At 37.6% G+C, this 27,346-nt stretch overlaps 1 protein-coding gene across 17 annotated transcripts in view; it reads left to right on the top strand.

The window, feature by feature from the left end:
* AFDN (afadin, adherens junction formation factor) overlaps positions 1–27,346 on the top strand; it is a 102,588-nt gene that overhangs the window by 7,756 nt on the left and 67,486 nt on the right. For 14 of the 17 annotated variants that reach the window (XM_017895189.1, XM_017895280.1, XM_017895264.1 and 11 more), the window contains exons 4-11: positions 2,873–3,033; positions 7,865–8,022; positions 16,826–16,937; positions 18,476–18,643; positions 21,391–21,435; positions 24,385–24,479; positions 25,704–25,966; positions 27,238–27,307. In XM_017895189.1, coding sequence (XP_017750678.1) covers positions 2,873–3,033; positions 7,865–8,022; positions 16,826–16,937; positions 18,476–18,643; positions 21,391–21,435; positions 24,385–24,479; positions 25,704–25,966; positions 27,238–27,307 — 1,072 coding nt within the window. The remainder of the gene's footprint in view (positions 1–2,872; positions 3,034–7,864; positions 8,023–16,825; positions 16,938–18,475; positions 18,644–21,390; positions 21,436–24,384; positions 24,480–25,703; positions 25,967–27,237; positions 27,308–27,346) is intronic. The other 3 variants (XM_017895288.1, XM_017895230.1, XM_017895221.1) reach the window with 1 other exon arrangement.

The following is a 27,346-nucleotide window of genomic DNA, read 5'->3' as shown; positions in this document are numbered from 1 at the left end:
GATGAGTATCAGTCAGGAAATGTATTTGGGTATATACTCCTAGTTCTTCTGTGTGGAGGGAGGATAGAGGGTCTTACCTAAGCAGGGTTCATTGCTGGCAATGCCTGTCTTGCTATGCTTGGGGAGAATCTCTGCACTCACAATCTTGCTAATCTTAAGTAAAGTCTTGTTAACTTTATTATTTTTCTTTTTCATCTTCAGCTGGGTTTTTTCCTCATTTCTGTGGTTTTGGCCATGAGGCAGCAGTTGTCTCTTATGTACCTCAGATACACTTAATGCCTAGTCAGAGGCTGACAAGGTGAAAAGCAGATTTTCCCTTTTAAGCTTCAGATCACCAGCTAGTTCTCTCCACTCCCACCTCCCATTTCTTATTTTGTCACACCAGTTCCATTGTAGATGGTTACCTATTTAAGTGTTTGAGGATCTGACACAGAGCTGAGGGAATAAGTTAAATCATTGCATTTTCACTATAACAAAAAGAGACATTAGGAGAAACTAGACTTTCCCCTTAATGTGGAGTTTCTAGTTCCTGTTTTCACCCTCAGCAGTTTTTGGCTTTTTAGTTAGTACATTTGGTTATCATATGCCTATTCTTAGGCAGCTTGCTGTTGCCTTGGTCTTGATTGCATGGTATTCTATACATTACTTTTGTGTAAATCAAATAATGTATGTTCTTTTTAGAAAGTCAGAATATATAGATTTGCCAAAAAGGGTAAAGAACTTAAAGAATTCACCTGTCATCACATGAACCCAAAGAGAATCATCATCTAGTTTGTTTGTTCTCTATAAATGTTTCTATTTCATAGGCTTGTCTGTAGAGTCTTTAAACAGAAATGTAACCACAGTTTCTTCAACTGGATTTTCACTTGATATTTTCCCACTAAGATGTTTATATTTCACAAAACATTTTAAATGATTATACAGTATTATATAGTTCTTCCATAATTTATGTAACTAGTCCATTTTTGGTGTACTTATAGATTGTTTATAGTGGTTCTTTGTTTTGTTTTTAAATAAATGTTCCAGTGAATATCCTTGTTCTACGACTTAGGGAATTCATCTGATGACTTTTTCAGGGTGCATTCTAGAAGAATGGTTGGGTAACAGGGTTTGGATACTGTCAGGTGTTCTGAACCCATCGGCAGACTGTCCCGTACTGTCATGGAGCCCAGGAGACTTCTCTTTTCTTTACACCTGCAACTCTTAGGTGTCACAGAACAGTCTATTACCTCTACAGTATATAATACCTTCCATAATTTGAATTTGTTATCATTAATAAGGAAACATCTTTCCACGTAGTTATTAACCATTTATATTCTTTTGTTGGAGTGGCCTGTCCAAGCCTTTTTCCCATTTTAAAATTGATTCTAAGTGTTCTGTACGTATTGAGGATATTAACCATTTGTCAGTGAATAAGGTATACTTTATAGTGGAATTTGAGCCTATGTTGTGTTGCATCAAAGGGGGTTTAGATATGAATTTACTAGGCAGTGATGCCTATGTAAACACTTGAGTCTAGTATTACATAATAAGGCTTTATTAAATGCAGTTATGCAAGAGAAAAAAATATACGAAGATACATTGCTCATACATGAAAAATATCAAAGGAGAATTTAAAACTTAGGCTAGGTTCATGCCTGTAGCCTCAGCTACTCAGGAGGCTAAGGTGGGAGGATTGCCTGAGCCTGGGAGATGGAGGTTGCAGTGAGCAGTGACTGTGCCACTGCACTCCAGCCTGGGCTACAGAGCAAGACCCTGTCTCAAAATAAACCAAAACCTGCCAAATGCTTCTACTTTGTGACTTGCTCTGTTTATCATCCTATTTATGGGGTGATACATTATTTGACTTAAAATAAGTTAAGTTGTTCAACTTGATTAAAAGCTTAACTATTTTAATTCAATTATTTTATGATTAAAATTATATCTTTGAAGTATATTTACCAAAATGTAGTTAAGTATGTCAATTACCTAGTGGTGTTTTCAGCTTATTCAGTACATTTGACTCCTTCACAGAAACTGTTGGAGCAATTTCCTTTTTGAAAATTTAACTTCAAGGAAGTTAATGTTTTTTAAATCCTTTAGGTGTTAAAAAAAAATCATTCCATTCAGTTAATTTGGGCTTTTCAAAATTTGCTGTAATTTTTTCTTTTCTTTTCTTTTTTTTTTTTTTGAGATAGAGTTTTGCTCTTGTTGCCCAGGCTGGAATGCGATGGCACGATCTTGGCTCACTGCAACCTCCACCTCTCGGGTTCAAGTGATTCTCCTGCCTCAGCCTCCCAAGTAACTGGGATTACAGGCATTTGTCACCACGCTTGGCTAATTTTGTTTTTTTAGTAGAGACGGGATTTCTCCATGTTGGTCAGGCTGGTCTTAAACTCAACCTCGGGTGATCCGCCCACATCAGCCTCCCGAAGTATTGGGAATACAGGAGTGAGCCATCACACCCAGCCTAAATTTGCTAAAATGTTAAGACAGAGTTTTGTAAAATTAAAGTATATTCAGTCCTATATTTCTTTCTTGTGGTTGGAAGGTCATGGTATAATATTGGTCTGTTTGAGGGTAACACTGGTGGAAGTTACTGAAATGTATTATCAATATATTTTTCTTTTAGCATTATTCATGAATAAACTCACTATTAATGTAAACTTTTAATGATAGATTTCTGTGTAGTTCAGTATATTCGTTTGTATTGAGAGAAACTGTATTCTTTATCATTAATAATTGACATGTGGTAAATAGTACATAACAGACCTATTAGGATACAGATGTAGCCAAATAGCAGCTGCCATTTTGATTTTTGTACGACTGCAATGTGTCTATTTCCAATAAGAAAACAGTGATTAAAATATTGTTGGCATTTTTTTTCTTACAGTGAAAATTCTCGACTGGCTGCTGAGGTTTACAAAGACATGCCTGAAACCAGCTTTACTCGAACCATTTCTAATCCTGAGGTGGTTATGAAACGACGGAGGCAACAAAAATTGGAAAAGAGAATGCAGGAATTTCGGAGCTCAGATGGGCGGCCTGATTCAGGTACAAACTTGGTATTTTTCTCTGTTCTACCTGTTGCAAAGAGCATTGTTTAATTACACTATACGTGCATGAGACCTGCTTTAATTAAAGCAATGAGTGAAGTAACCTTTTCCTAACAAATGTGTACCATATACTTCTGGTACAAAATCAGCCTACCCTATGTACAAGAGTTCTGTTCACATAGGGATATGTTTAGTTTCATACTTTCCCCCAGTACAGCTCTTTAAAAAAAAAAAAAGCTAGAAAATTTCAAGTATATACAAAAAAAGAGAAAGATACAATAAACTCCCGTGTACGGCCCACCGAGGTTTCTTCTGTACTCCAAAATACATTGCCTCCATGTTCAAACTATTATTGGGAAGCAAATCCTTAACTTCTCATTCTTTCAACTATAAATATTTTAGTATATTTTCCTGAAGGATAAAGATTCCTTAAAAAGCAAAACAAAATATAACCACAGTATCATTATCAATATAAAATAATTGGTAATAATTCCTTAATAGTATCAAATAACTAGTCATTGTTTAAATTTTCCTGATTGCCTCAGATAATTCTTTCATTTGGGATGGGATCTAAATGAGACGTAACACATTGAATGCACGGTCACTTGCTTCTGCGTCCATCGCAGACGCTGCTCAGGACTCTTTCTCCTGAGCATATTTCAGCCTAGTGTCCAGAGACCCACCATCTGGGGGGAGCATTGGCCCACCCTAGCGTTCGTTCTTATTTTGACCCTTAGCACCCTATAACTGAGTCCTAATTACATACTTCACAGGACTTGTTGTGCCAGTGATTCAAAAAAGATCTCAGAGAGTACGGGACTTCTTGGTTCCATAAATATTTTAATAGATTATATTTGAGATGTGAATGATTCCTTGTTTATATATATTTTTCTTGTTCTGTCAAGAATTTGAAATAATTTCTAAATATATGCACCGAAAAAAACACAAGAAAATAAGGAGTTTGGAAGAAAATATAAAGAAGAAGAGTAGTAAAAAGTTTTTAAAAGACAAGAGGAATGCTTAGCAATGGCTACATGTGCTAACCACATGCCAGACCTGAAGGCACTTTGTATACTGTAAGAATGAGTTTGATATTATTACTGAAATGAATTTCTGAATTTATTCTATGGTTCCTTTAAAGAATATTCCAGTATGGGCTAGAGGTAGTGAGTCATGGTAAACATAGCTAGCTTGGAGTGTCAATTTTTATATCTAACTTTAAAAAATATTTGTTTTAATGAAATATGCTTTAATGTGGTTAGAATGTAACATTTACATATATATATATATTTTTTTTTACGATGAAATAGGAAGTTTTGTATATCACTTAGCTTATGTCCCCAGATTCCCCATGTATTTTGCACTGCCATTGGGGTATTTTGATGGAAAATTTGATACAGTTTGTTAATAAGCTGTTGATGAGTTTTAAGCTAGGGGTTTAGAAAGCTTTCATTGTAGCCTGAGCTTTCTATCTGGAGAGATTACTGTGGAAGCAGAGTGGAAGATGGATTTGAGAGAATTCTGATTAGAAGCAGGCATGCCCATTAAAATTATTGCTTTGCCCATATAAGGAATAAGGGGCCTCTGAGCTGTGTCATTGACAGCAGGACTATAAAGGGAGAAAGGTCTGAAGAAATATTGAAGAGGTAGAATTATCAGGAACTGGCAATAGACTGGATTTTACTGAGGAGGGGAGGCATTCAGGATGGCCCCTCTGCTTTTGATTGGAAAGATGTTGATGGACTGTAGAGTGAAAGAACGTTTGGGGGTGGAAGGTAGGTTTTGGTTATGTGTGTCACATGAAGTGCTGGTGGGATATGGGATATATTTTAGGCCAGTGTTTCAGTAGCACATGGTGATTAGGGTTTGGGAGTGATCAGTGTCGTTAGTGTATAGGTGATTCAGAAACTTAAGGGAAAGCCATTGATAAGAGGAATCAGCAAAGAAAACAGGAAAAACTGCAAAGAATTAGGAGGAGAAATAGCAGAACATCTAAGTACAGCTTGTCTATTAAAGGGGTGATTGGGGGTAGAAGGAGCATTTTTTATATGTAGACTCTGAGGAAACTTAACTAAATATTGATAACAAAAAATGACCCTTTATGGTTAATACTAAGGAAGCCAAAAGTATTAATGAAGTCTAAGGTTTTTATTTGTTAGTTTTAACAAATAACTTGCTCTGAAAAAATATATCCTTACAGCCTACTGCAGCTATCAGCTTAGCTATCAGGTTGATTCTTCAGTGTGGGCTGGAGACAAGGGCAGCTGTGAATACTCCTTCTCTAAGAGTGACAACTGTGTCTGTTATTTTTCTCTCTTTTACCCCAAGGATTAGTTTCTCAAGTTCTGATGACAGAACCTACATGTCCCCCTTAATTTGGTTCTGTTAAACTCACCTCACAGCTGATCAGGCATCATAATTCGTAACAAGCTTTGCCCCTGAACTTTGTATTTTTTGACACTTAGTTATATTTGCTTCATGATGGCTTCAAAATGTAGTTGACCCCAAAATACCCTACATATCTCAATTAATTCATTTGTGTCACAAATATTCTACTACCATTTATTGTTATGGTTTTTTTTTCACTGATAAATTAACAAAATTGTGAGATAAGTTTTAGTTGATTCTTCCTCTTCTTGGGCTTTTTAGTGCACAGTCTTAGGAGTAGCAGGGCACTGTGAAGTGAAGAAGCACATGGAGCTGGGGTCAGGGTACAGTTGGAACCACTGCACAAACCAAGAGCCACAGTTTCTTCATCTTCAAAACGGGACACTAACCAAAATCATATAGATGTTAACTGCAGTCTACCTAATTGTTTATTCATCCTATTGTACATATTTGTTTTTGTGACTTTCTTGAGGCCAGTATTTGGATGTGGAGTGTAATTAAATAAGGAGTGTACTTTCTGGTGTCATGGAAAACACACAGTTTAAATGGACTCCTCTCCTGTTGCTGATCTCCCTATCTTCACCCAAAAGGCAGGATCCTCTTTGGAAAGCACAAGTGACATTTTGCCCACCTCCTTAGACACATGCACGCAGACACACAGTCATACAGGTGCACTCTCTCTTGCGCGCGCGCACACACACACAGACACTCATACACACAGAACTTAAACCCTTCCAGTGGCTCTCATTTAACTGGAATAATTCAAACTCATGATGTGATCATGGTCTGAGAAGTCCTGTAGGATCTGGTCTCAGCTGGTTTCTGACCTCATCTGCCCCTTTTCCCCTCGCTCTGTCCGTACTGGCCAGTGAACCCAACCAGACTTACCCCAACCCTGGGCCTTAGCAGTTGCTGGTCCTCTGCTGAGACAAAGCCCTTCCTTTAGATTTTCACATGGTTACTTCTGTCTCGTTGTTCAGGTCTGAGTTCAAATGTTTATTCTTCAGAGTTTTTGGCCAGTCATCCAAGCTTAGGATGCTCTCAGTCATGTTCTTTCTCACAACCTTTTATATTTCACAATGTATGTCACTATTTGAAAGGTATTTATTTGTTTTCTTGTTAGTCTGCTTCCTCTGCATCCTGCCTCCCAACCACAGAGTGTAAGCTGTTGAGGCGGGAACATCATCTGACCTGCTTATGGCTGTTCCTCTGCATTGGAACAGGGGAGCTGCTGGGCAGTGTGAGCGTGCACGTGGTAAAGATGTGCTGCAACCTGTGATTCCCCTGGCCTGGCCTAGCAGGTCCATATTCCAATACTACTGTGGACTAGTTGGTTTCTTAAAAGACCAACATGATTTTACTGTGAGCTAAGTTATCAAAATGCAATTCGTGCCAGACTTGTTGAAAAAGAGAGTATGAGAAATATTCAGTAGCTGAAATAACTGCATTAGAATTAAAAAGTAATAGAATCATGGAAGTTAAGAATTTGCTTCAAGAAACCCACAGATTTTCTAATCTAGCTCTCTTAAATTACAGGTGAGAAAATTGAGAGTTAAAGAAGCTGGAGTGCATACCTAGGGGCACACTGTCTTAATGGGACTGTGGAGCCTATCTTAATTTCTTCCCTCAGTATCCTTTCATCTAGACTTCAGATTTCAGGGCATATTAATCTTGGACCATAGGTAGAAAGCAGATTATGACACCAAAAGTGACAATATTATGACATATACATGTAGATTTCCATTAAAAAGAAACACAAAAGAAAATGTCAGGATATCCAAATTGCTCTGCTGTAGTTGGTTTTCTTTTTTTCCCCTAAATAAGTTCACAACTATAAAGGACATTGTAGTTTGTAGTGCCTGGAAGTAAAAATAGAACTTTGCTCTGTTGGCAAATCTCTCATGAAAAATATTTGGCCTCGAGCACCTGAGATCTCCTGGTTCCTACTTCACTTTTTAAAAATGAATTTATTTAGTGGGTTAATATTTAACTTTATCTGGGTTTTTAGTTTGTTTCAGATTGATGATCAGGAAGTAGGAAAATGGGAGAAATAGGTATATAATAATATGTAGGTAAGGAAATGGGAAAGCAGTTGAATAAAGAGCAGGACCATAGAGAAATTCTGGAATTCCTTCCTTTTCTTTCCTCACTATAGTGGAAATCAGTTCATTGTTATAAAAACTTTGGCTTGAAGAGAGAAGATGAAAATGATCTTTGTCATACTGGATTGTTCATGGTTTCTAAATGTCACTAGATCAACTAGTTACTGCTATTATATGTTATCTAACAGGAAATGAAAAAAATCGTTATTAGGCAGATTGTCTTTGTACTCATTATAGCTAGAATGCAGGTACCTTTTTCTCAAGTGACTGTAAATGTTAGCTACCTCTGTTATTGGCATAAAGTAGGTTGTACTCAAAGATGTCAAAATGTTTTTTCAGGTGGAACATTGAGAATTTATGCAGATAGTTTAAAACCAAATATTCCCTACAAGACAATCCTGCTGTCTACTACAGATCCTGCAGACTTTGCTGTGGCTGAAGCTTTAGAGAAGTATGGTCTGGAAAAAGAAAACCCTAAGGATTACTGCATCGCCCGGGTAAGGAACTTGATCAAATCAGTAGCTCTTTCTACTTTGCATTTAAATGGAAGGTTTTCTTTAAATCAAATTAAACCTAGATTTTCACTCCACCATGTCATTTAGAATCTGATAAATTACAAATCATGTGCTAAATGTATATTTTTAAAAAGCAGTCTCCCTTCCATTACAAAAGTAATATATGTTTCTATTATAAAATAAGAAAATATTAAAAGGCAAATTAAAGAAAATAAAATTACCCCAAAAGCAACTGACCACATATATGTGTGGTTCTAATTCTTGTCTCTTTTCTGTTCCATTGATACATATGTCTATCTTTTTACCAATACCAAGCTGCCTTAATTACTGTAGATTTATAAGTCTTAAAATTGTGTAAAGTATGTGCCAGTTTTGTTCATTATTTTAAAAAATTGCTTTGTTTATTCTCGGTTGTTTGTGTTTCTGATAAATTTTAGAGTCAGCTTGTCAGTGTCTACCCAGACAGAACCTTCTGGGATTGTGATTGGGTTTGCATTACCTCTGTAGATGAACTTTGAGAGACTTCTCATCTTAATAATATTTAGTCTTCCAATTTGTGAGCAGAATGTATCTCTTTATTTACTTAGTGGTTTAAATTCTCTCAGCAGTGTTTCATGGTATTCAGGGTGGAGGTCTTGTGCCTCTCTTGTTAGCTACAGGTAGAATTAAATAAAAGGGCTTGTTGTTTGAGTTTTATAACTTTTATCTTCTTGCTCAGAAGCTAAGAAGTTACATTGAGTTGGAAAAACTAGTGATTTTGTAACTTAGGAATATAGCCCAACTTTTAGCGGACAGTAGATGGGAAATCATGTTTTTCTCACATTGAAATGACAATAAAGGAATACAAATTTGTTCAAATGCACAGGAACAAAGAGAATGAGAGAAGAGATGACGAGATTAGAGTAGTCTGTGGAATCTGGCAGGTGTGAATGAGAGGTCTCTAACTTGCCAGAGCAGAGAAGTCTTGCTGGGAGGATGTGGAGACAAGCAGGCAAGTGTGTCCCAGCTGCAGGAAGACTCAGGAATTAGAGGCTTTGAAACTTTCTCAGGGCTGAAAAGAAGAAATTGGGCTGAAAGTTTCTATAAGAAGTGGCAGACTCCACCAGATTCACTTCCTTACCCTAAGTGCTGAAGGCTAGAGTAAAACTAATGGGAGATGAGTGGGTGTTGAATGGAGTCCTTGGATTTGGAGGTAACAGGACTAGCACAAGGTGACAAGGGTCTTCACTGAAAACAGGAGGATGAAGTGAAAGACTGTACCCAGAATACTGATGTCTAGAAGATTTATGGATCACTCTCAGAAGGCACTTGTTGAAAGAAAGATTTGTATGTAAATGGACCTTTGGAAATTCTGGTCTAATAACATCACTCTGAGACTTAGCAACAGTAACCCTTGCCCACATATATAGGCTTTACATTCAGCTTTCATGGGACTTGCTGTCAAATGTCGATAGCCAAGGTTCAACAGACATTTGAAAAAAGTACCTTTAAAATGGGGACAAATCAACACAAACATTAAGAAAACTGGAGCTAAAAGGGAGAAACTAGAGAGAGCAGATGGAAGTTTGACAACACTTGAGACTCACAGAGATAAAGAAAGTAGTGCATCCATGAAATAAGACTAGAATGCCAGAAAAAGAAACAGAGAAAGAGCTCTTAGAAATTTTAGTAAGTAAATAAGAGATAGAGGGGGAAAATATTAATAAGATAGATGGAAAATAAGGAAATCTACCTAAGTACAGATCAAAGAGAAAAAGAAGTAAAACAGACAAGATATTTAGATTATTAGTGTAGAATATCTAACATATACTAAAGGGGGATCAATCAGAGAAAACCAAAGGAAGCCGGGCATGGTGGCTCACTCCTGTAATCCCAGCACTTTGAGGTCAGGGGTTTGAGACAAGGCTGGTCAACACCGCGAAACTGTCTCTGCTAAAAATACAAAAAAAAAAAAAAAGAACCTGGCATGGTGGCGTGCACTTGAAATCCCAGCTACTTGGGAGGTTGAGGCAGGGCAATTACTTGAACCCGGGAGGTTGCAGTGAGCCGAGATCTTGCCATTGCATTCCAGCCTGGGCAACGGAGCGAGACTGTCTCAAAAAAAAAAAAAAAGGAAAGAAAACCAAAGGAAATGGAGAGACGGAAATTATCAAGGAAATACTGCTAGAATCTCTCTCAGAACTGAAGGAGTTTAGTTTCTAGGTTGAAAAGGCCCACTGAATAATGGTACAATTGCTTTGACAAAGACCCAAACCAAAGCTTATTATTTTGAAATTGCAGAAAACTAGTGTTAAAAAGAATGATTCAAAAGAAAACGATTCAAGTTACATGTAAAGGTTTTAGCAGTAAGACTGGTGCTAGACTTCTCAACAGTAACTATGGAATCTGACATGCCATGTACTTTCAAATGCAGAGTGAAATGATTTCCAATCCAGACTGTCAACCAAGTGTTAGGTGGATGGAATAAAGACATTTCAGAACATGCAAGACAAAAATTTACCTCACATGTGCCCTATCTCAAAAAAGTGCTGGAGGACATTGTCCAGCAGAATGATGGAGTAGGCCAAGAAAGAGAGAGAGGGAGAATTCAAGAATAGAATCTGTCAGGAGAAGGGAATTCCCAAAGATGGTGGGGAAGGAAAGTCCAGAAGATTCCTCTGCAGTAGTCCTGAACGGCACACACTCGAGATTGGAGATAATGTCCAAAACTGAAGGTAGATAGCAGTAAGGACACATTGTTTAGAAATATGGTGGTAAATATTAGTTGTGACATCTAAAATAAACAAAAATCCAGTACATTCCTGAGGATATTTCTATGAGCATTTATTTTTGCAGTATTCTGTGCATAGCAATAAAAGAGCACACAACAAGCCCAGCACTAAGGAGTGCTTCTGCCACTCAGTGACATGTTGCTCTGCAACGTCGATTAGATCTCTACCGGTTGACCTGGAGATATATACAGGCACACACCTCGGTGATGTTGCAGGTTTGGTGCCAGACTGCCACAGTAAATCTGGCATCACAATAAAGTGAGTCACACAAGTTTTTTGGTTTCCCAACACATATAAAACTTATGCTTTTAGTATATTGTAGTCTATTAAGTGTGCAGTAGCATTGTGTTTAAGAAAAAATGTACCTACCTTAATTTAAAAATACTTTACTGCTTAAACAATGCTAACAATCATCTGAGCCTTCAGCAAGTTGTAATCTTTTTGCTGGTGCAGGGGCTTGCCTGGATGTTGATGGCCGCTGAGTGACCAGGGTGGTGGTTGCTGAAGGTTAGGTTGGCTGTGGCAACTCCCTAAAATACAACAAATGAAGTTTGCTGCATTGATTGACTCTTCTTTTCACAAAGTATTTCTCTGTAGCATACCGTACTGTTTGATAACATTTTATGTACAGTAAAATTTCTTTCAGAATTGAAGTCAGCCCTCCCAACCCCTGCCACTGCTTTATCAACTAAGTTTATATAATATTTGAAATCCTTTGTTTTCCTTTTAACAGCGTTCACAGCATCTTCACCAGGAGTTGATTCCATAAGAAACTACTTTCTTTGCTTATTCCTAAGAGGCAACTCCTTGTTTGTTCAAGTTTTACCATGAGATTGCAGCATTTCAGTCACATCTTCAGACCCCATTTATAATCTTAGTTCTCTTCCTGTTTTCACCTCATCTTCATTTACTTCCTTCACTCAAGTCTGGAACAGCTCCAAATCATCTATAGGATTTGAATCAATTTCTTCCAAACTCCTGTCAGTATTGATATTTTTCCTTATTCCATGAATCATGAATGTTCTAACGGCATCTAGAATGGTGAATACTTTCCAGGTTTGCACCTCAGATTTATCAGAGAATCACTATCTATGGTAGCTATAGCCTCATGAAATGTTATTTCTTAAATAATAAGACTCGAAAATCAAAATCACTCCTTGTTCCATGGGCTGCAGAGTGGGTGTTGCTTTAGTAAGCATGAAAACAATGTTAATCTTGTAACTCTCCACCAGAGCCTGGGTGAGTAGGTGCCTTGTCAGTGAGCAGTAATATTTTCAAAGGGTTCTTCTTTTTTTTTTTCTTCTTTCCTCGGAGCAGTAGGTCCCAACAGTGGGCTCAAAATAGTAAACCATGCTGTAAATAGATGTGTTGACATCTGGGATTTGTTGTTCATTTATAGAGCACAGGCAGAGTTGATTTGTATAATTCTTAAAAGCTCCAGAATTTTTAGAAAGGTAAGTGAGCGTTGGCCTCACCTTGAAGTCACCAGCTGCATTTGCCCCTAACAAAAGAATCAGCCTGTTCTTTGAAGCTTCGAAGCCAGGCATTGCCTTCTCCTCTCTAGCTAGAGAGTTCTAGATGGCTGCTTTTTCCAATAGAAGGCTGTTTCATCTTCACTGAAAATCTGTTGTTTAGTGTAGTGACCTTCATTAATGATCTTAACTAGATCTTCTGGAGAACTTGCTGCAGCTTCTCCATCAGCTGCTTCACCTTGCACTTTTATTTTATGGAGATGGCTTCATTTCTTAAACCTCACCAATCAACCTGTGCTAGCTTCAGACTTCTCTCTTCTCACCTCTCTCAGCCTTCATAGAATTGAAGAGTTAGGGCCTTGCTCTAAAGTAGAATTGGCTGTAATGTTGTGGCTGATTTGGTCATTTATCCAGACCATTCAGACTTTCTCCATATGAGCAATAAGGCTGTTTCTCTTTCTCACCATTCATGTGTTCATCGGAGTAGCACTTTTAATTTCCTTTAAGAAGTTTTCCTTTGCATTAATCACTTGACTGGCACCAAGAAGCCTAGCTTTCTGCCTGTCTTTGCTTTCAACATGTCTTCCTCACTATGTTTAATAAATTTTTAGCTTTTGATTTAAAGTGAGAGACGTGCAGCTTTTCCTTTCACGTAGAGGCCATTTTAGGGTATTAATTGGCCTAATTTCAATATTACTATGTCTCATAGAATAGGGAGGGCCAAGGAGAGGCGGAGATGGGGAGTGGAACATTCAGAACACACACATTTATCAGTTAAGCTTGCCATCTTACATGGGTGCAGTTCATGGCACCCAAAAACACTAGTAATATCAAAGATCACAGATCACCATGACAGATTTAATAATAATAATGAAAAAGTTTGAAGTAATGTGAGAATTAATACAATGTACACACAGACACATGGTGTTGGAAAGATGGCACCAGTAGGCGTGCTCAACGCAGGCTTGCCAAAAACCTTCATCTTGTATTTGTTTTTTCTTGAAAGAGCAATATCCTTGAGGCATAATAAAGCAGCAAGGTTTGCCTGTACATTTACCAATACCCGGTCATCATAACAAAACCAGATAACACAGTGCTGTGGATATGTTTACATGAGCAAAGAGAAAGGTAAATGCATAGAAAAGATACTCTCTTTCAAACTGAGTGAGGGAAAGAGGGAGGCAAAGGCTTTTAAAATGTGTTAAATGATTAAGATCTGAATCGCATAAAATAAATGCATAAAGATAATTATTGAAAGTATGGTCACAAAAATATAGTTATCTCACAGTAGTTTTTTTTTTCTTGTGCTTTTTCTGTATTTGTATTTTTTTTACAGTGAACTTGTGTTATTCAGAATCAGAAAGAAATACAGCCAAGCTCATTTCGTTGTGGGGAAGGGAGAAGATAGATGAGCATGGGTATTTGGTAATTTGATGCACCTTTTTATTTCTTTGGCCTTTATTTAGTAGGAAGCAAGAAATAATATTGATAAAATTGAAGGAAAATGGTTGTCTCAGAAGTGAGATTTTAAAATTTATACTTCTAAATGAGAATCCATAGATAAAGAAACACTGTCATGAACTAGAGTTCTTCCATACTCTGTGGGGCGTTGATGGGGTGAGGTTGTTTAGTCAAGGTAATTGTGCATTCTCTCTGAAGGAGAAGTTCTGCCATATTTTGTGGGCTGTTGATGGGGTAAGGTTATAAGATTGTACAGTCAAGGTAATTGTACATTGTCTCTGAAGAAAAAATACCTGAGCTAGAGGACGTTGTGGTGTGTTGCCCTGACAGTTACTTGAAGTACAGGAGAGCTCTGTTATAATACTGGGCCTTATACGATAATCACTTATCTGTTCACAAGAATTATGTAGCAAGCATGATTGTATATATAGGACACATAATTTACGTATAGAATAATTAAGTCCATGGATATGATGGGTTTTTTAAGTGTTCCTTATACTTACAATTGATTAGCAACTGCTGTACAATGTTTCCTAAGTCAGAATACTATTAGTAAAACAGCAATGTACATAGGGTCTGTACTACTGAACAGAGGCCTGATGCTTTCTGATCTGTGTCCCTCATCTGTTGTGTGAACATTGAGGGCAGAAACTTGAAACCCCGTCTCTACTAAAAATACAAAAATTAACTGGGCATGGTGGCGGGCACCTGTCATCTCAGCTACTTGGGAGGCTGAGGCAGGAGAATCACTTGAACCCCCGGGAGGCAGAGGTTGCGGTGAGCCAAGATCACACCACTGCACTCCAGCCTGGGTGACAGAGCGAGGCTCTATTAAAAAAAAAAAAAAGTCTAGTGTTGCATCTGATACATAGTGTTGCTCCAGTATTTGCCAAGGGAATGTTTATGTTGATTAGTGTATATAAGTCTATTTAATAATAAACTGTTCTATAAAATTGCATCTGATAAACTTTGTAACATCTGTTTCCTTTCAGTAATTTTGGCTCATTTTACTGATGAGAATGAGAAAGTGAAGGAGCACCTTAATCGGGGTTTTCCAGTTATAAAAGCCTATCTTGGGATTTTATTGACAGTCCCTTATGAAATCATTTGATAATTTCCTATCTTGGGATTTTACTGACAGTCCCTTGTGAAATCATTTGATAATTTCCTTTGAGTGTTTCTTCTGGTTTTGGTTTTCTGTTCTATTATTTCCTAACCAGTTTTCTTCTACAAGATTAGGCAGTACAAATCAGGAGGTAATTATTGTTTTGCCTTGAAATTCTTTATCTTCTCAGCTCGCCTTTTCATTTTTTTATTTTTATTTTTGGAGATGGAGTCTCGCTCTGTCACCCAGGCTGGAGTGCAATGGCATGATCTCGGCGCACTGCAACTTCCGCCTCTTGGGTTCAAGCCATTCTCCTGCCTCAGCCTTCTGAACAGCTGAGGGACTACAAGCGCACGCTGCCATCCCTGGCTAATTTTTTGTATTTTTTAGTAGAGACGAGGTTTCACTGTGTTGCCCAGGCTCGTCTCGAACCCCTGAGCTCAGGCAGTCCACCCGCCTTGGCCTCCCAAAGTGCTAGGATTATAGGCGTGAGCCGCTGCGCCTCGCCCAGCTCGCCATTTTATAAATTGTAGCTGTTTTCATATTCTTTATTCATTATTTTATCTGTTTAATTATTCAATAAATTTTCTCCTTGTTAGTATTATCCTGGGATAAGAAGAAGCTGCCCTTAGAGTTTATAATAAAGGGAGACAGAAAGACTAAGAAATAGAAATAGAAAAACAGGGAGCTTTTCTATTAGAATGAAAATCATTGAATGCTTTCTAGAGAAGTTGTACTTAAGCTGAAGGATGAATGAATGTTATTAGACCTGAAAGTTGGGGCAGGAGGGGTCATGGAAGCATGATATATGTCACCGAGTGTGACAATTCTGGTTCCATGTGACTTGGCTCTAAATGTTTGATAACGATGGAGACTAAAGAGATGAGTGAAGGTCAGATCCTGAAGTAGTATGTGTTCTGAGCCAAGATACTGAATTTAATATGAAACACTATGAAGAAAGATTAATTTATGATAAGGTATGTTATAGTCTATTTGTCTTTTTAAGGTAATTGAAGCAGTGTAGAGAGAAATTATGGGGTTCTGTAAAAGAGTCTAACCCATTTGGTATGTGAGCGTGAGGATACATTTGGGTGGTGAGGTCTGTTAAGATAACATCATTACATTAATTACAGGTTGCAAGTAATGTTCACATGCCAGTGACTTGGCCTTCTTTTCTTATTCTCTCTAATCCTGTTTTGGTTCGTGTTAGCAGGCTGTTAGAGTGAAGATGAAGCACCAGGCCGAAGTCTAGAAGAATACTGGACAACCGTCATCTCCCACTCTCCTCCATATTACAGTGTTTTGGGGGCTTTCTTAGATGATTAAAAAAACTGTTTGGCTCTAGTAAAAACATAATAAAAAAGTAATACAGCATTATGAATTTTTAAGAGTTCAGTGAATACAGTATATTGAAGCAGGTGGTTAAAAGCATTTGTTGAATGAATGACTACTTGCCCTGTAATATATCTAAATGGTCTGATTAAAATTTTATCATAAAGAGATTATTTACAAGAAAATGAAAACTATTCTGGCTTGTTGTGTGGTGGTTATCCTAAGAGATCACATATTGTATGAACCCACTTTATAAAAACAATTGTTTGAATGTGAAAAGGTGGTTTAAGGACTAGAGAGATTGAAATTTGCAATAGTGAAGAAATTATGCAGAAGTTAACCATTACATACTGCCTTTCCATATAAAAGGTTGTAAAAAAAAAAAAAAATTCAGTCTAGCTCTTTTTAGGGACCAGGTGATTAAAAGCAGCCAAATCAGCTGGCTTAGCTTTTTATTGTAGACTATTACCTTTCACTTTTATTGATGATTATTTAGATGATGAGTGAGAATTGTTTCTAGTGCTTGATTAATATAATTCTACAGTGACATTTTATTCATTCAAAAGCAGTAAGTGTATTCTTTTAAGTAGTTACCAACCTAGTTACTTTGGCACATTCACAGTTAATTATTTTTGTTTTTTTAGGTTATGCTTCCTCCTGGAGCCCAGCATTCTGATGAAAAGGGTGCTAAAGAAATTATTCTTGATGATGATGAGTGTCCTTTACAAATCTTCAGGGAATGGCCAAGTGACAAAGGTAGTAACCTTATTAAAGGATTACTTACACCAGATTCCTACACGATATACCAGGTGTTCACCTTACCGCATGATGTAGGAGATGTGTACATAAATATTTTTGGATGGCCTTGTTGTTGTTGTTGCTGTTGAGACAGAGTCTTGCTCTTGTTACCCAGGCTGGAGTCTAATGGCGCGATCTCGGCTCACTGCAACCTCCACCTCCCGGGTTCAAGCAATTCTCCTGCCTCAGCCTCCCAAGTAGCTGGGATTACAGGCGCCCGCCCCCATGCCTGGCTAATTTTGTATTTTTAGTAGAGACGGGGTTTCTCCATGTGGATGGCTTTTTGCTGTAGAGCTTTCTGCCTCCTTCATTTACTTGCTTGATGATTCTTAAGTGATGCTGTTGTCCCTAAGACCATACTTAGCTTATCTGAGTCTCATGTGTTAGATACTGAACAAATGGTGATACTGCAGGTAAATCACACATCTTATGGAGAAACTAGAATATTAGCACTACAGCAAGAAGCGGAAGGTTATTGGTATCTACCAGTAGTAGATAACACATTTCATGCTGACCACATTAACTGTGTGATGTTTGAACAAATTTGTTATAATAGAGAAAATGACTTCTGTAACCCTATAGATTGTCCAGTGATTTAGTCATTTCAGATAATGAATACACACTTAGCACTACTGAAACAATTTTCCCTAATTATTTCAAAGCAGTCAAAGTTTAAAGCTGTGTTTTTAAGAAAATATGGTTTTCTTTCAAATTCACGTCGTAAGTTAACTGTTAACTCTGTAGAGGGCCTTGCATTAATAACGAGATAAAAATATATTGCCATTTAATCGTGTCAATATGGAATGTAGATTGGTAGTTTTAAAACACTAAAAAAACTTTCTCAGCAAGCAAATTTCTGTCCTCCTTAAAACACTTGGTTAGTACTTTTTAAAAACAGTATAAAGTTAAAATTTTATTAAAGGCAAATTGCTTTAATTCTTTAAGTTTAATTTAATAATCAGGTCAACTAAAAATACACATACTTATTTTGTTAGTAATAGAATTGTTGTTTTATTTCAGTAGGCTTTTGTGGGAACAGGTGGTATTTGGTTACATGAATAAGTGTTTTTTGTGGTGATTTCTGAGATTTTGGTGTACTTACCACCCTAAAAGTACATTTTCATATGTGTATTTGTGTGTGAATGTGGTTTTTATATATATGAATGTATTTACCGATCATAGAGTTGTTTACTAATGTAAGCATTTATTCTTAAACTGATGTGTTGTTTTTCAAGCTTATGATGTCTTTAGGTAGCTGTTAATTTAGAATACTCTTTGGAAATTGCTTGCTAGAGCTTTTCAAACACACCAAGAGGCTAATATTTCCTCTGTTGAGTAAAAGTATAAATTGGGTAAGCTTTACTCAGTGATTCCTTGGCAGATGTTGCTAAATTACATGCATCTTCTTGAGAAAGCTTTGCACAGTTGACTGCCAGTCAGCTGGCCATCCTGACCAACCTGAGTCTGCCTGATGATTTCCCATGCTGCTGTTCTAGGGATTTTAGTCTTTCAGTTGAAGAGGAGGCCACCAGACCACATCCCAAAGAAAACCAAGAAACATTTGGAAGGCAAGACACCCAAGGGAAAGGAGAGAGCTGACGGGTCTGGCTATGGCTCCGCCCTTCCTCCGGAGAAGCTGCCCTATTTAGTAGAGTTAAGCCCAGGTGAGAAAGATGGTCACACCAGCATATATTATTAATGTGCATTTTTAGCTTTAAATCTTTGTACTTTCTAATGCATCTTCAGGTAGTCTTCTGTTGGCTGACTTAACATTTTTAGCCATTATTTTTTTTAAAAAAGGTAACTCTCATAAGATAACATTTATTTCTTTAAAACTTAAGGTTATAAAATATGTATATATTTACATAAAATGGTTCACATGGACAAAATGAGTATTAAGAAACAAAATTTAACTACTGTATAGACAATTTTAAATTATTTTAATCCCTTAATTTTTTTTCCCAAGATAACTTTAGTAAAATAGTTAATCTACTAACATTGACAAAGTGATATTTACCCCTTTTAGGAGCAGATTTCATAAAGGTGTGTGTGTCTGTGTGTCTAACTGTTGTTTCTGATGCATGGACAATATCTAAAAAGAATATCTTTAAATTATATATCTAAGAAACCCATCTTAGTAAGAGGAAGGCTGTTTGATTTTAAAACAACAGACTACATTTATTTTTACAAGTCACTCTTAAGTGTTTTGTTTGTAGAACTCTAATACGCCAAAGCTGTTGTTTCAAGTTAGCCATTGAGTAGAGAAATACATAGGCGTTCTTAAGAAAGTGTTTTTACACACACATTGCCACGTAGAGTGTATATTGCACATATGTATGCTGTACATGACATTTATCATTCAGTTAACATTACTTCATTTCTTATTTCATTATTAAATGCTGTTATGTGACTTGCATTATACAATACTGTGAAGATAGAGTGTTGCACCCGCATCCCAAGCTGCATTGAAAGAAAGCCCAATTTAGTAATCACAAATTAGCAGAAAATTGAACCAGTTATGTGTATGATATATGGCTCCATGAACGTGAATTACATTTTTTATTCTTTGAGAGTTTATTTTTATTTGCAAGATTTCTTTAGTTTCTTACAGTTAGGTTATTTTAATTAACTAATGATTAGATACGATATTTGTTGTCCAGCAGTCTCATGGTAGAGTAGGTTATATAAATACAGGAGGTGATGGTATCATTTTGATGCCACAGTTAGTGGCAGTGTGGCTTTAGGTAGTAGCTTTTATACTTACTTATGCTTCAGGACTTTAAAAAAATTAATTGATTAGCTATTTGTGAGGAATATTTGGTGTTGCTAACCTCAGTTTTCTGGGTGGAAAGTTTATTTAAATTATCTCACTGTAGTTTGGAAACACATCCAGTTATTGTTGTGTGTCTATAATGTGTGTGCGAGCATTGGTGTTTGGTTATCTGAGATAATGAATGGCAACTGTGAAGCAGCCATTAGTTTTGAACTTAAAATTTTAGGCTCTTTTTTGGGTATTGGGTCTGCCCTTTAAATTTTGTATTAAATTCTAGAAACTAATGATTGTTCTCCAAATCCAAATTTTTGAGGATTTAAGAGTGTTAAGTCCTTAGATAAATTGATAAATAGCAGCTGACAGAATAATTTTCAAATGAGTAATGGACAGTTGATTTGGTAGATAGCAGAAACTGGATGAGAATTCACTCACTGGCTCGTGCATTTGATGAATAGTTACTGACACTTGTTGTGTGTCAGACTGCGTTCTGGGCCTTGGAGGCAGAGCACCAAAACACATCAAAGCCCTTCACCTTGGGAAGTTCTCTTCTAGTGAGAATTGTTATTTCGACTGCTTTCATACGTATAGTCTCTCAGGTAATCAAATATATAGAATATTTTTTTGTAGGTATGGAGTAGATCACAGTTCTGTACTACTTTTCACCAAATACTGGCAACAGCATTTGTTACATGGTTATTAGTACACTGCATTCCTCATGGCTCTCTGCTGCCTTCAGTCAGCATTCATTAACCCTTCTACTTTAGGCAAAGCAATGGATACAAAAGGATTAAGTTGGTTCCTGCCTTCAGGTAATTCACACAGCGGGAGGGAATCACACACAGTGCCATGTGACAAGTGACTCTGCCTCTAGTCCCGACTTCTCGTGAGCCCTGTGCTTATGGGATAGCTTAACTTGTTCCACAAATGTCTGAAGTTCAGGTCTGGTACCACTATTTTAAGGGTGACCTAGGGGTTAGTGGCAAGCCTGAATGCAAGGCCAGGGTCTTCCCTGCACCAAAGCCATGTTCTTTCACTAAGTCATGATGTCGTTTAGTCAGCATGCTGAATGAAATTGACCTCTTTGCCATTTATGAGAAAATAATATTCATCCATAATGATTTGTTATGAATGGATAAGTACTGTATTTCCCCTGGGCACATTGTCAGCCAAGCATTATATCCTCAATGCTGAGGTTCTGCTGGGTGTGGTTAGGAGTTTTTGAGATGTGGTCATGAGCTCAACATTGTCTTTTGGAGGAATGGGGAGCAAATATGTTATTTCGTTCTTTGCTTTGGATTTGAATGTGTTCTTTAAACAGAAGAAATCAGCCCAGTGGGGTGGTAGCCCTTTATATGATTAACTCACTGTTGCTGTCCTGCTGCTTGGTGACTCACCTGTTGTCCTGTGGTTTCCCTTAACAGTCTGCATTGGTTTCTAAAACACTGACTGGGGCACTAGTATAGTTTTGTCCTCACAAAAGCTGATGGGTGAAGTGTACCTTTTCTTCCTTTGAAATGTGTCTCACTGAAGTTCACCCTCTGCGTCTCTTCTCCTCCTTCCCTATTCCGCGTGTTCTGCATGGTCTCTGTCCTGCTGATGCTGCCTTCACCTGGGTCCTGGCATGTGTCTTAATCCCAGGGAGAAGGAATCACTTTGCCTACTACAACTATCACACTTATGAAGGTAATGCTATGCTTACTACTACTTTTGTAACTAAAGCACTAACAGAACCTCATGGGCAAAATAGTGTTGAATGACCAAATATGTATCAGTTTTAGTTGATATAAATAAACTATTTTAAGAAATTTGATGTACTGTCATTTTATTTGTACCTAGTAAGTGTTCCATATGTAGAACTCATTTCATTTACTGGAAGCTTATTTTGCGTCTTTATTTTACCAGGTTCACCCTGGGAAGGAACTGAAAGCAAAAGCAGCACTGGCTGTGGAGGGATGCTGGGGAGTAAAGACAGCGTGCCGTTTCAAAGCACTCCTTGGGTGGTGCTCAGCCAGTCTGCCTCCCTTCATTTGTAGACTAGGAAAACTTTCTGGTAGCAGTGCTGTTACTGTCTGTTGTGGGGTTACTTAGATTTGTCCCTGCTCTTCAAGGTGCTCCAGATTTGTTGTCATTATCTGTGGAGAAGAAAGAGACTCAGGCACTTTGGGCAGAAATTGACTATTTGTAGAATACTCTTTGAGGAAGGGGAGAAAATTTGGGATTTTTGTTTTTGGCAACAGTTTTGTACGTTACTCCCTGTGAGATAACTGTCCTTCTAATGAGGAGAGGGAATGGGCTGTTGCACTCTCCCTTTTCTCCCCAGCTCAAACCAAACATCCCTTTATCCACTAAATCCTGTGGCCACTCATTTAGGTTCTTCAAAATCTGTAACAGCTTTAACTATGGTTTCCTATTATTACTGTGAAGTAATAAGAAAAGAGAGCCTAGGAAGGATGTTTATTTCTAATCTATCTGTTGACAGATTTCTATTACCATAGTGAGGTGAGGAAAAGGGAGAGATGGAGAAAGCGGCTTCTTTTTCTCCCTTTCTCTGTTTGGAAATCCGTTGATGTAGAAAGGTGTGTGATGTCTCTTTATTGTCTCATAGGAGACCTGTCAGAAGCATTCAGAATTTGGAAGACTATGGATGGGGATTTTTCTTTCATCTCTAAACACATAATTTAATGTTCTGTTTTTTAACTTTGCATTGAAATGTTCTTGTTTCACACATGATTACTTATTTACTGCTTTTGCTTTCTTTATTTGTGTCATTTCTCTGTGACTGTATTGCATTCAGTTTTCTTTATTTTTATATGAGGATTCACTGCTGACACATCAAGTCTTTATTGATTGCTAACTATGGATCATATGTGGAGTGATCAGTGCCAGGGTAAAAAAGATTTTTTTTTTTTAAACCTAGCCACCAGGGAGCTCAGAGATAAGGGAGATAAGTAGATGGAAATCATCATAAAATACGGTTAGTGGTACAATTAATATAACAGAAATGGGGTGCTCCGGGAGTAGATAAGAGGGACACATTTTTCTTAACCAAGGGGGTTCATTAGAACTGCCTTTGGTGGTTAAAACACACAAAATAGTAAACTGGAGGATTTGGACTCAGCAGGTTGGGAAGAGAACTAACTATGTCCAGGAAAAGCCCCAGATGATTTTAATGTCTTGTTCAGATCAGGACTTTATTGGAACAATTAGAGTTGAAAATAAATGTTTCAACACGATGTGAAGCAGCACAGATGATGAATCAATTTTGTAATGGGTTTTAGGCATCAGTGTCTCTCAGGTACTTCAGTCTCATCTTACCTTCACTCGGTGTCACAGATTACGGAGTATTTCAGAAATAGAAAATTTTGTCATTAGAATGTAACTTTGTATACCCTAAAATTAACATCAGTTCTAACAGAACCTGCATTTTTATGGAGTATTTTGTCTGTGAGAGTTTAGTGGCACCACTGCTGAGAGATTGTAGCAGTCTGAAACTCTGTGCACGCTCATACTCTCCGAACTGTTTAACCTGTGAAGCTCTCGAAGCTTACATTCCTAATCGCAGTGACTAGAGATTTTAACAGGTAATGGAATCAGTGGGTTTGAAAGTTATAAGGCACTCATAAAGCAGATCAGGGAGACTCTTACTGGTTTGGCCTTTTCCTAAGCTTTGGTGGGTGATGTGCTTGCCACACCAGACTGCCATGGCTGTGGTGCAGGCGCTAAGCTCTGCAGTTACATCATCATTCACGGGCTCTGGAAGGCACGTTTTCTCATATGTCAACTCTGAAATCAGGATACCTCATTTTTAGTTAAGGTAATGAAGTGACATTGTCCTCATCTGGGATACAGTAGGTGAAGAATGAGAAAACATGTCTAGATGTATTGGGACTAGAGGGCTTTGGCAGAGCAGCTTCCTCCTCCTCCTCACCCCTTCCCTGTCGTGGAAACACATGCTCATATAAATTAAACATTCCAACAGTTCATAAAGGTATAAAATGACAACAAGAAAAAAAAAAGCCACAAAACCCAGTCTTCCTTCTATGTCAGTTCTACTCCAGGGAGCTAACCACTTTTAACTGTAATTCTTAATCAGTAATGGACAGAGTTATTTGGGGAGATTTTTCAAGGACACATGCTTAGGCCTCATCCCCAGGGCTTTTGATCCAGGAGGTCTGGGGAGAGCCATGAGAACTGTACATTTAAAAACCTCCATCAGTGATTTAGCTATGCCCTCAACCTGTACCATGTTGTGTGCCGTAAGGGCAGCAAGAATGCTGCAGGAGAAGATCTGGTCTGAAGGGAAGGCCCGTGTGTCTTCGATGAGCTTCATTTTGCTAATACAGTTGCTCCTCAGAATCATTAACAAAAATCCAGAGCAGTGGTAGAGAAGACTTTATTTAATGTAATAAGAATGTGGTGGAATTAATGCCAGAAACTGATACGTTTATTTCTTATTTTGAATTTTCTGTATCCAATTTGTTAAATTGTGTTACATAAGTTTGGAGAATTCTTTGAAAAGAAATCCTGAGAAATGAGAACTGTAATGCCTGAGATAACTTTTTGTTTGTTTGAAATAACATGACAATAATATTAGACTTTGCAAATACAGTTGTCTTCCTTCTCTTCTTGCAGATGGTTCTGACTCTAGAGATAAGCCAAAGCTTTACCGCCTTCAGTTAAGTGTTACTGAAGTTGGTACAGAAAAATTGGATGACAGCTCTATCCAGGTACGTAGTCTGAGCTTCCTGCTGCAACTCTGACATTCCAGGAGGCATGACGTATTGTACAGAGCCTGCCACATAGTAGTGAAAGAAGGAATTAGAATTACAGACTACATTGTACTTAAATATAAATAATTTATCTACTCTGGGTCACTTTAGTGTGAAAACAGCAGAATGTGAGTTTATGTTCAAGCTCCACCTCTAGAAATTTGGGCTGGTGATGACAGTGCTCTGAAACTGCTTCCTTTTCTCTCAAAGATGGTGATGATAATTTTATAGGTCTATTTCAGGATTACAGGATGTAACTATGCAAAAGTGCTTATCACTGGGTCTGACACACATAGCGGTAAGCATTCGGTAAATTCTAAATTCTAATTAAATTTAGCTTAATACTGTTCTCAAGTACTTAAAACAGAGCTTAACACATTCTTTGAATAAATGAAGTCAGGATTTGTCACTTCTTTGAAGTTGAATTCAGGCAAATCACCCTTGCTCTGTACTTATTTCTCAGTTTGTAAGATGATAGGTTCAGATTGTTAATGTAATTTTTAGTTCTGTCATTTCTTCTTTCTTAGCACAGCATTAAAAATGATAAAATAGATAGGAATCTTTAATCATAATGATCTGTATAGATTTGTCCATTAACCATCCAACAAATACTGGTTAAGATGACTGTATGCTTTTTTTTTTTTTTTTTGGGAGACAGTCTCGCTCTGTCACCTGGCTGGAGTGCTGTGGCACGATCTCGGCTCACTGTAACCTCTGACTTCCTGATTCAAGCAGTTCTCCTGCCTCAGCCTCCTGAGTAGCTGAGGTTACAGGCACGCACCACCACGCCTGGCTAATTTTTGTATTTTTAGTAGACGGGGTTTCACCATGTTGGCCAGGATAGTCTTGATCTCCTGACCTCATGATCCGTCCATCCTGGCCTCCCAAAGTGCTGGGATTACAGGCATGAGCCACCGCGCCTGGCCGACTATATGCCTTTTAATGCAAAGTTACAGTATGCCTTAAGTCACTGGATAATAAAAATGAAAAGTCTGATTGTTTTGACTTTTTTTTTTTAATTATTTTTATGCTATTGAGGGAAATCCACTTTAAAAGGCATTAAAAATCCAGAGCTTATTATGTTATATTTATCATAAAAGGGATACTCACGGTTTTAAAATTCTGTGTTTAAATGCTGTGAACTTCATGAAAGGAGTTTCTTTGGTTTCCTTCTGTTTCCAGTTGTTTGGCCCAGGAATTCAGCCCCATCACTGTGACCTCACCAACATGGATGGAGTGGTCACTGTGACGCCCAGAAGTATGGACGCAGAAACCTATGTGGAAGGCCAGCGCATCTCGGAAACCACCATGCTGCAGAGTGGCATGAAAGTGCAGTTTGGGGCATCCCATGTATTTAAGTTTGTGGACCCCAGTCAGGATCATGCTCTTGCAAAAAGATCTGTGGATGGAGGCCTGATGGTTAAGGGCCCGAGACATAAACCTGGGTAAATAGATTAACCTTAAGATTTAAAATGTTTTGATTATACTTAAAGTAATTCAGATTATTCATAGATAACTTGGCTTTTTATTTTTTGTTTCAATTTTTAAAAAAATATCAAAGTGAAGTTTGTGATTTCGGTTCGTTGTTAACGGGTTGGTTTTAGAGGAAAGAAGAAAGGTCTTGACTTTGTCATAATTGGAAGTTCTCACTGGTTTTAAATTGTTTATATTTAAACTTTGGTTTTTTAGCCAACATACTAAAACAATACCTTTTGTTTTGTGAAAAAAACATGGTGTTCTTTGTAATTATTCAGTGTAACTAAGATTATAAAATTTTTTGAAGTATTCTTTTCTGTGACTGATAATGAAACACATTAAGATCTCTCAAGGAATTCAGAATCTTTTAGCTCCACCTAGTGCTTTTCTGAAGACTTGCATGTGGGATTAGTACGGGAAAACAGAAAGCCTTTCTTAATGACTAGTAAAATTTTTTTGTAGTTAGGGAATATGACTTCTCCTTTGGTTTTACTTTTTAAAACATACTGTTAAGCCGCTTCATTATCTATTTTTCAGTCATGCTGCTTAAAACAACTGAAAACTTCCCTAGAGTGTAGGCTTTCTTCCTGAAGCACAAACATAAACCCACGTGGTCTTCCCTGCTTGGCCTTTCCCATTGTTTTGTTCCACGTATGCCTTTGATTAGCCACCTAGACCTTACACACTGGGCCACATATGACTATTTAGAATTAATGTCTTTCTCCAAGGTGAATACTTGGTGGGTTATCACATATATTTATTTGTAAAGTTCACAGCTGAAGTGGGCAGATCACCTGAGGTCAGGAGTTTGAGACCAGCCTGGCCAACATGGTGAAACCCCATCTCTACAAAAAATACAAAAATTAGCCAGGCGTGGTGGCACTTGTCTGTAATACCAGTTACTCGGGAGGCTAAGTGAGACAGGAGAATCACTTGAACTCAGGAGGCGGAGGTTGCTGTGAGCCAAAATCGCGCTACTGCACTCCAGCCTGGGTAACAGAGTGAGACTTCATCTCAAAAAAGAAAAACAAAAAAGATCCTGTGAATGTTGAGTATGTATCAGTAAAGAAAGTTCATAAGGTGTTTTTTTAATTCTGTAAATTTGTGTGCTGAAAATAGAGCAATTTCTTAAAAATCTTTGAACATTTGGCCTGTTAGTTCTTCCTTGTGTATTAAAAAGATACTCTGCCTGTCATTGGAATGTTATTAAGTCAGTGTGTTTCTTGTTTTATCCCATCAGAATTGTTCAGGAGACAACTTTTGATTTGGGAGGAGATATTCATAGTGGGACAGCATTACCGACAAGCAAGGTAGGTAATTACGGATTACCTGATAGAAGTGTGCTTGCT

This window comes from Rhinopithecus bieti, unplaced genomic scaffold, assembly GCF_001698545.2.
Source record: "Rhinopithecus bieti isolate Rb0 unplaced genomic scaffold, ASM169854v2 scaffold_1017, whole genome shotgun sequence".
Taxonomy (NCBI): Eukaryota; Metazoa; Chordata; class Mammalia; order Primates; family Cercopithecidae; genus Rhinopithecus; species Rhinopithecus bieti.
The sequence above is the reverse complement of the archived record's forward strand: the minus strand, read 5'-3'. Positions and strand labels throughout refer to the sequence as shown.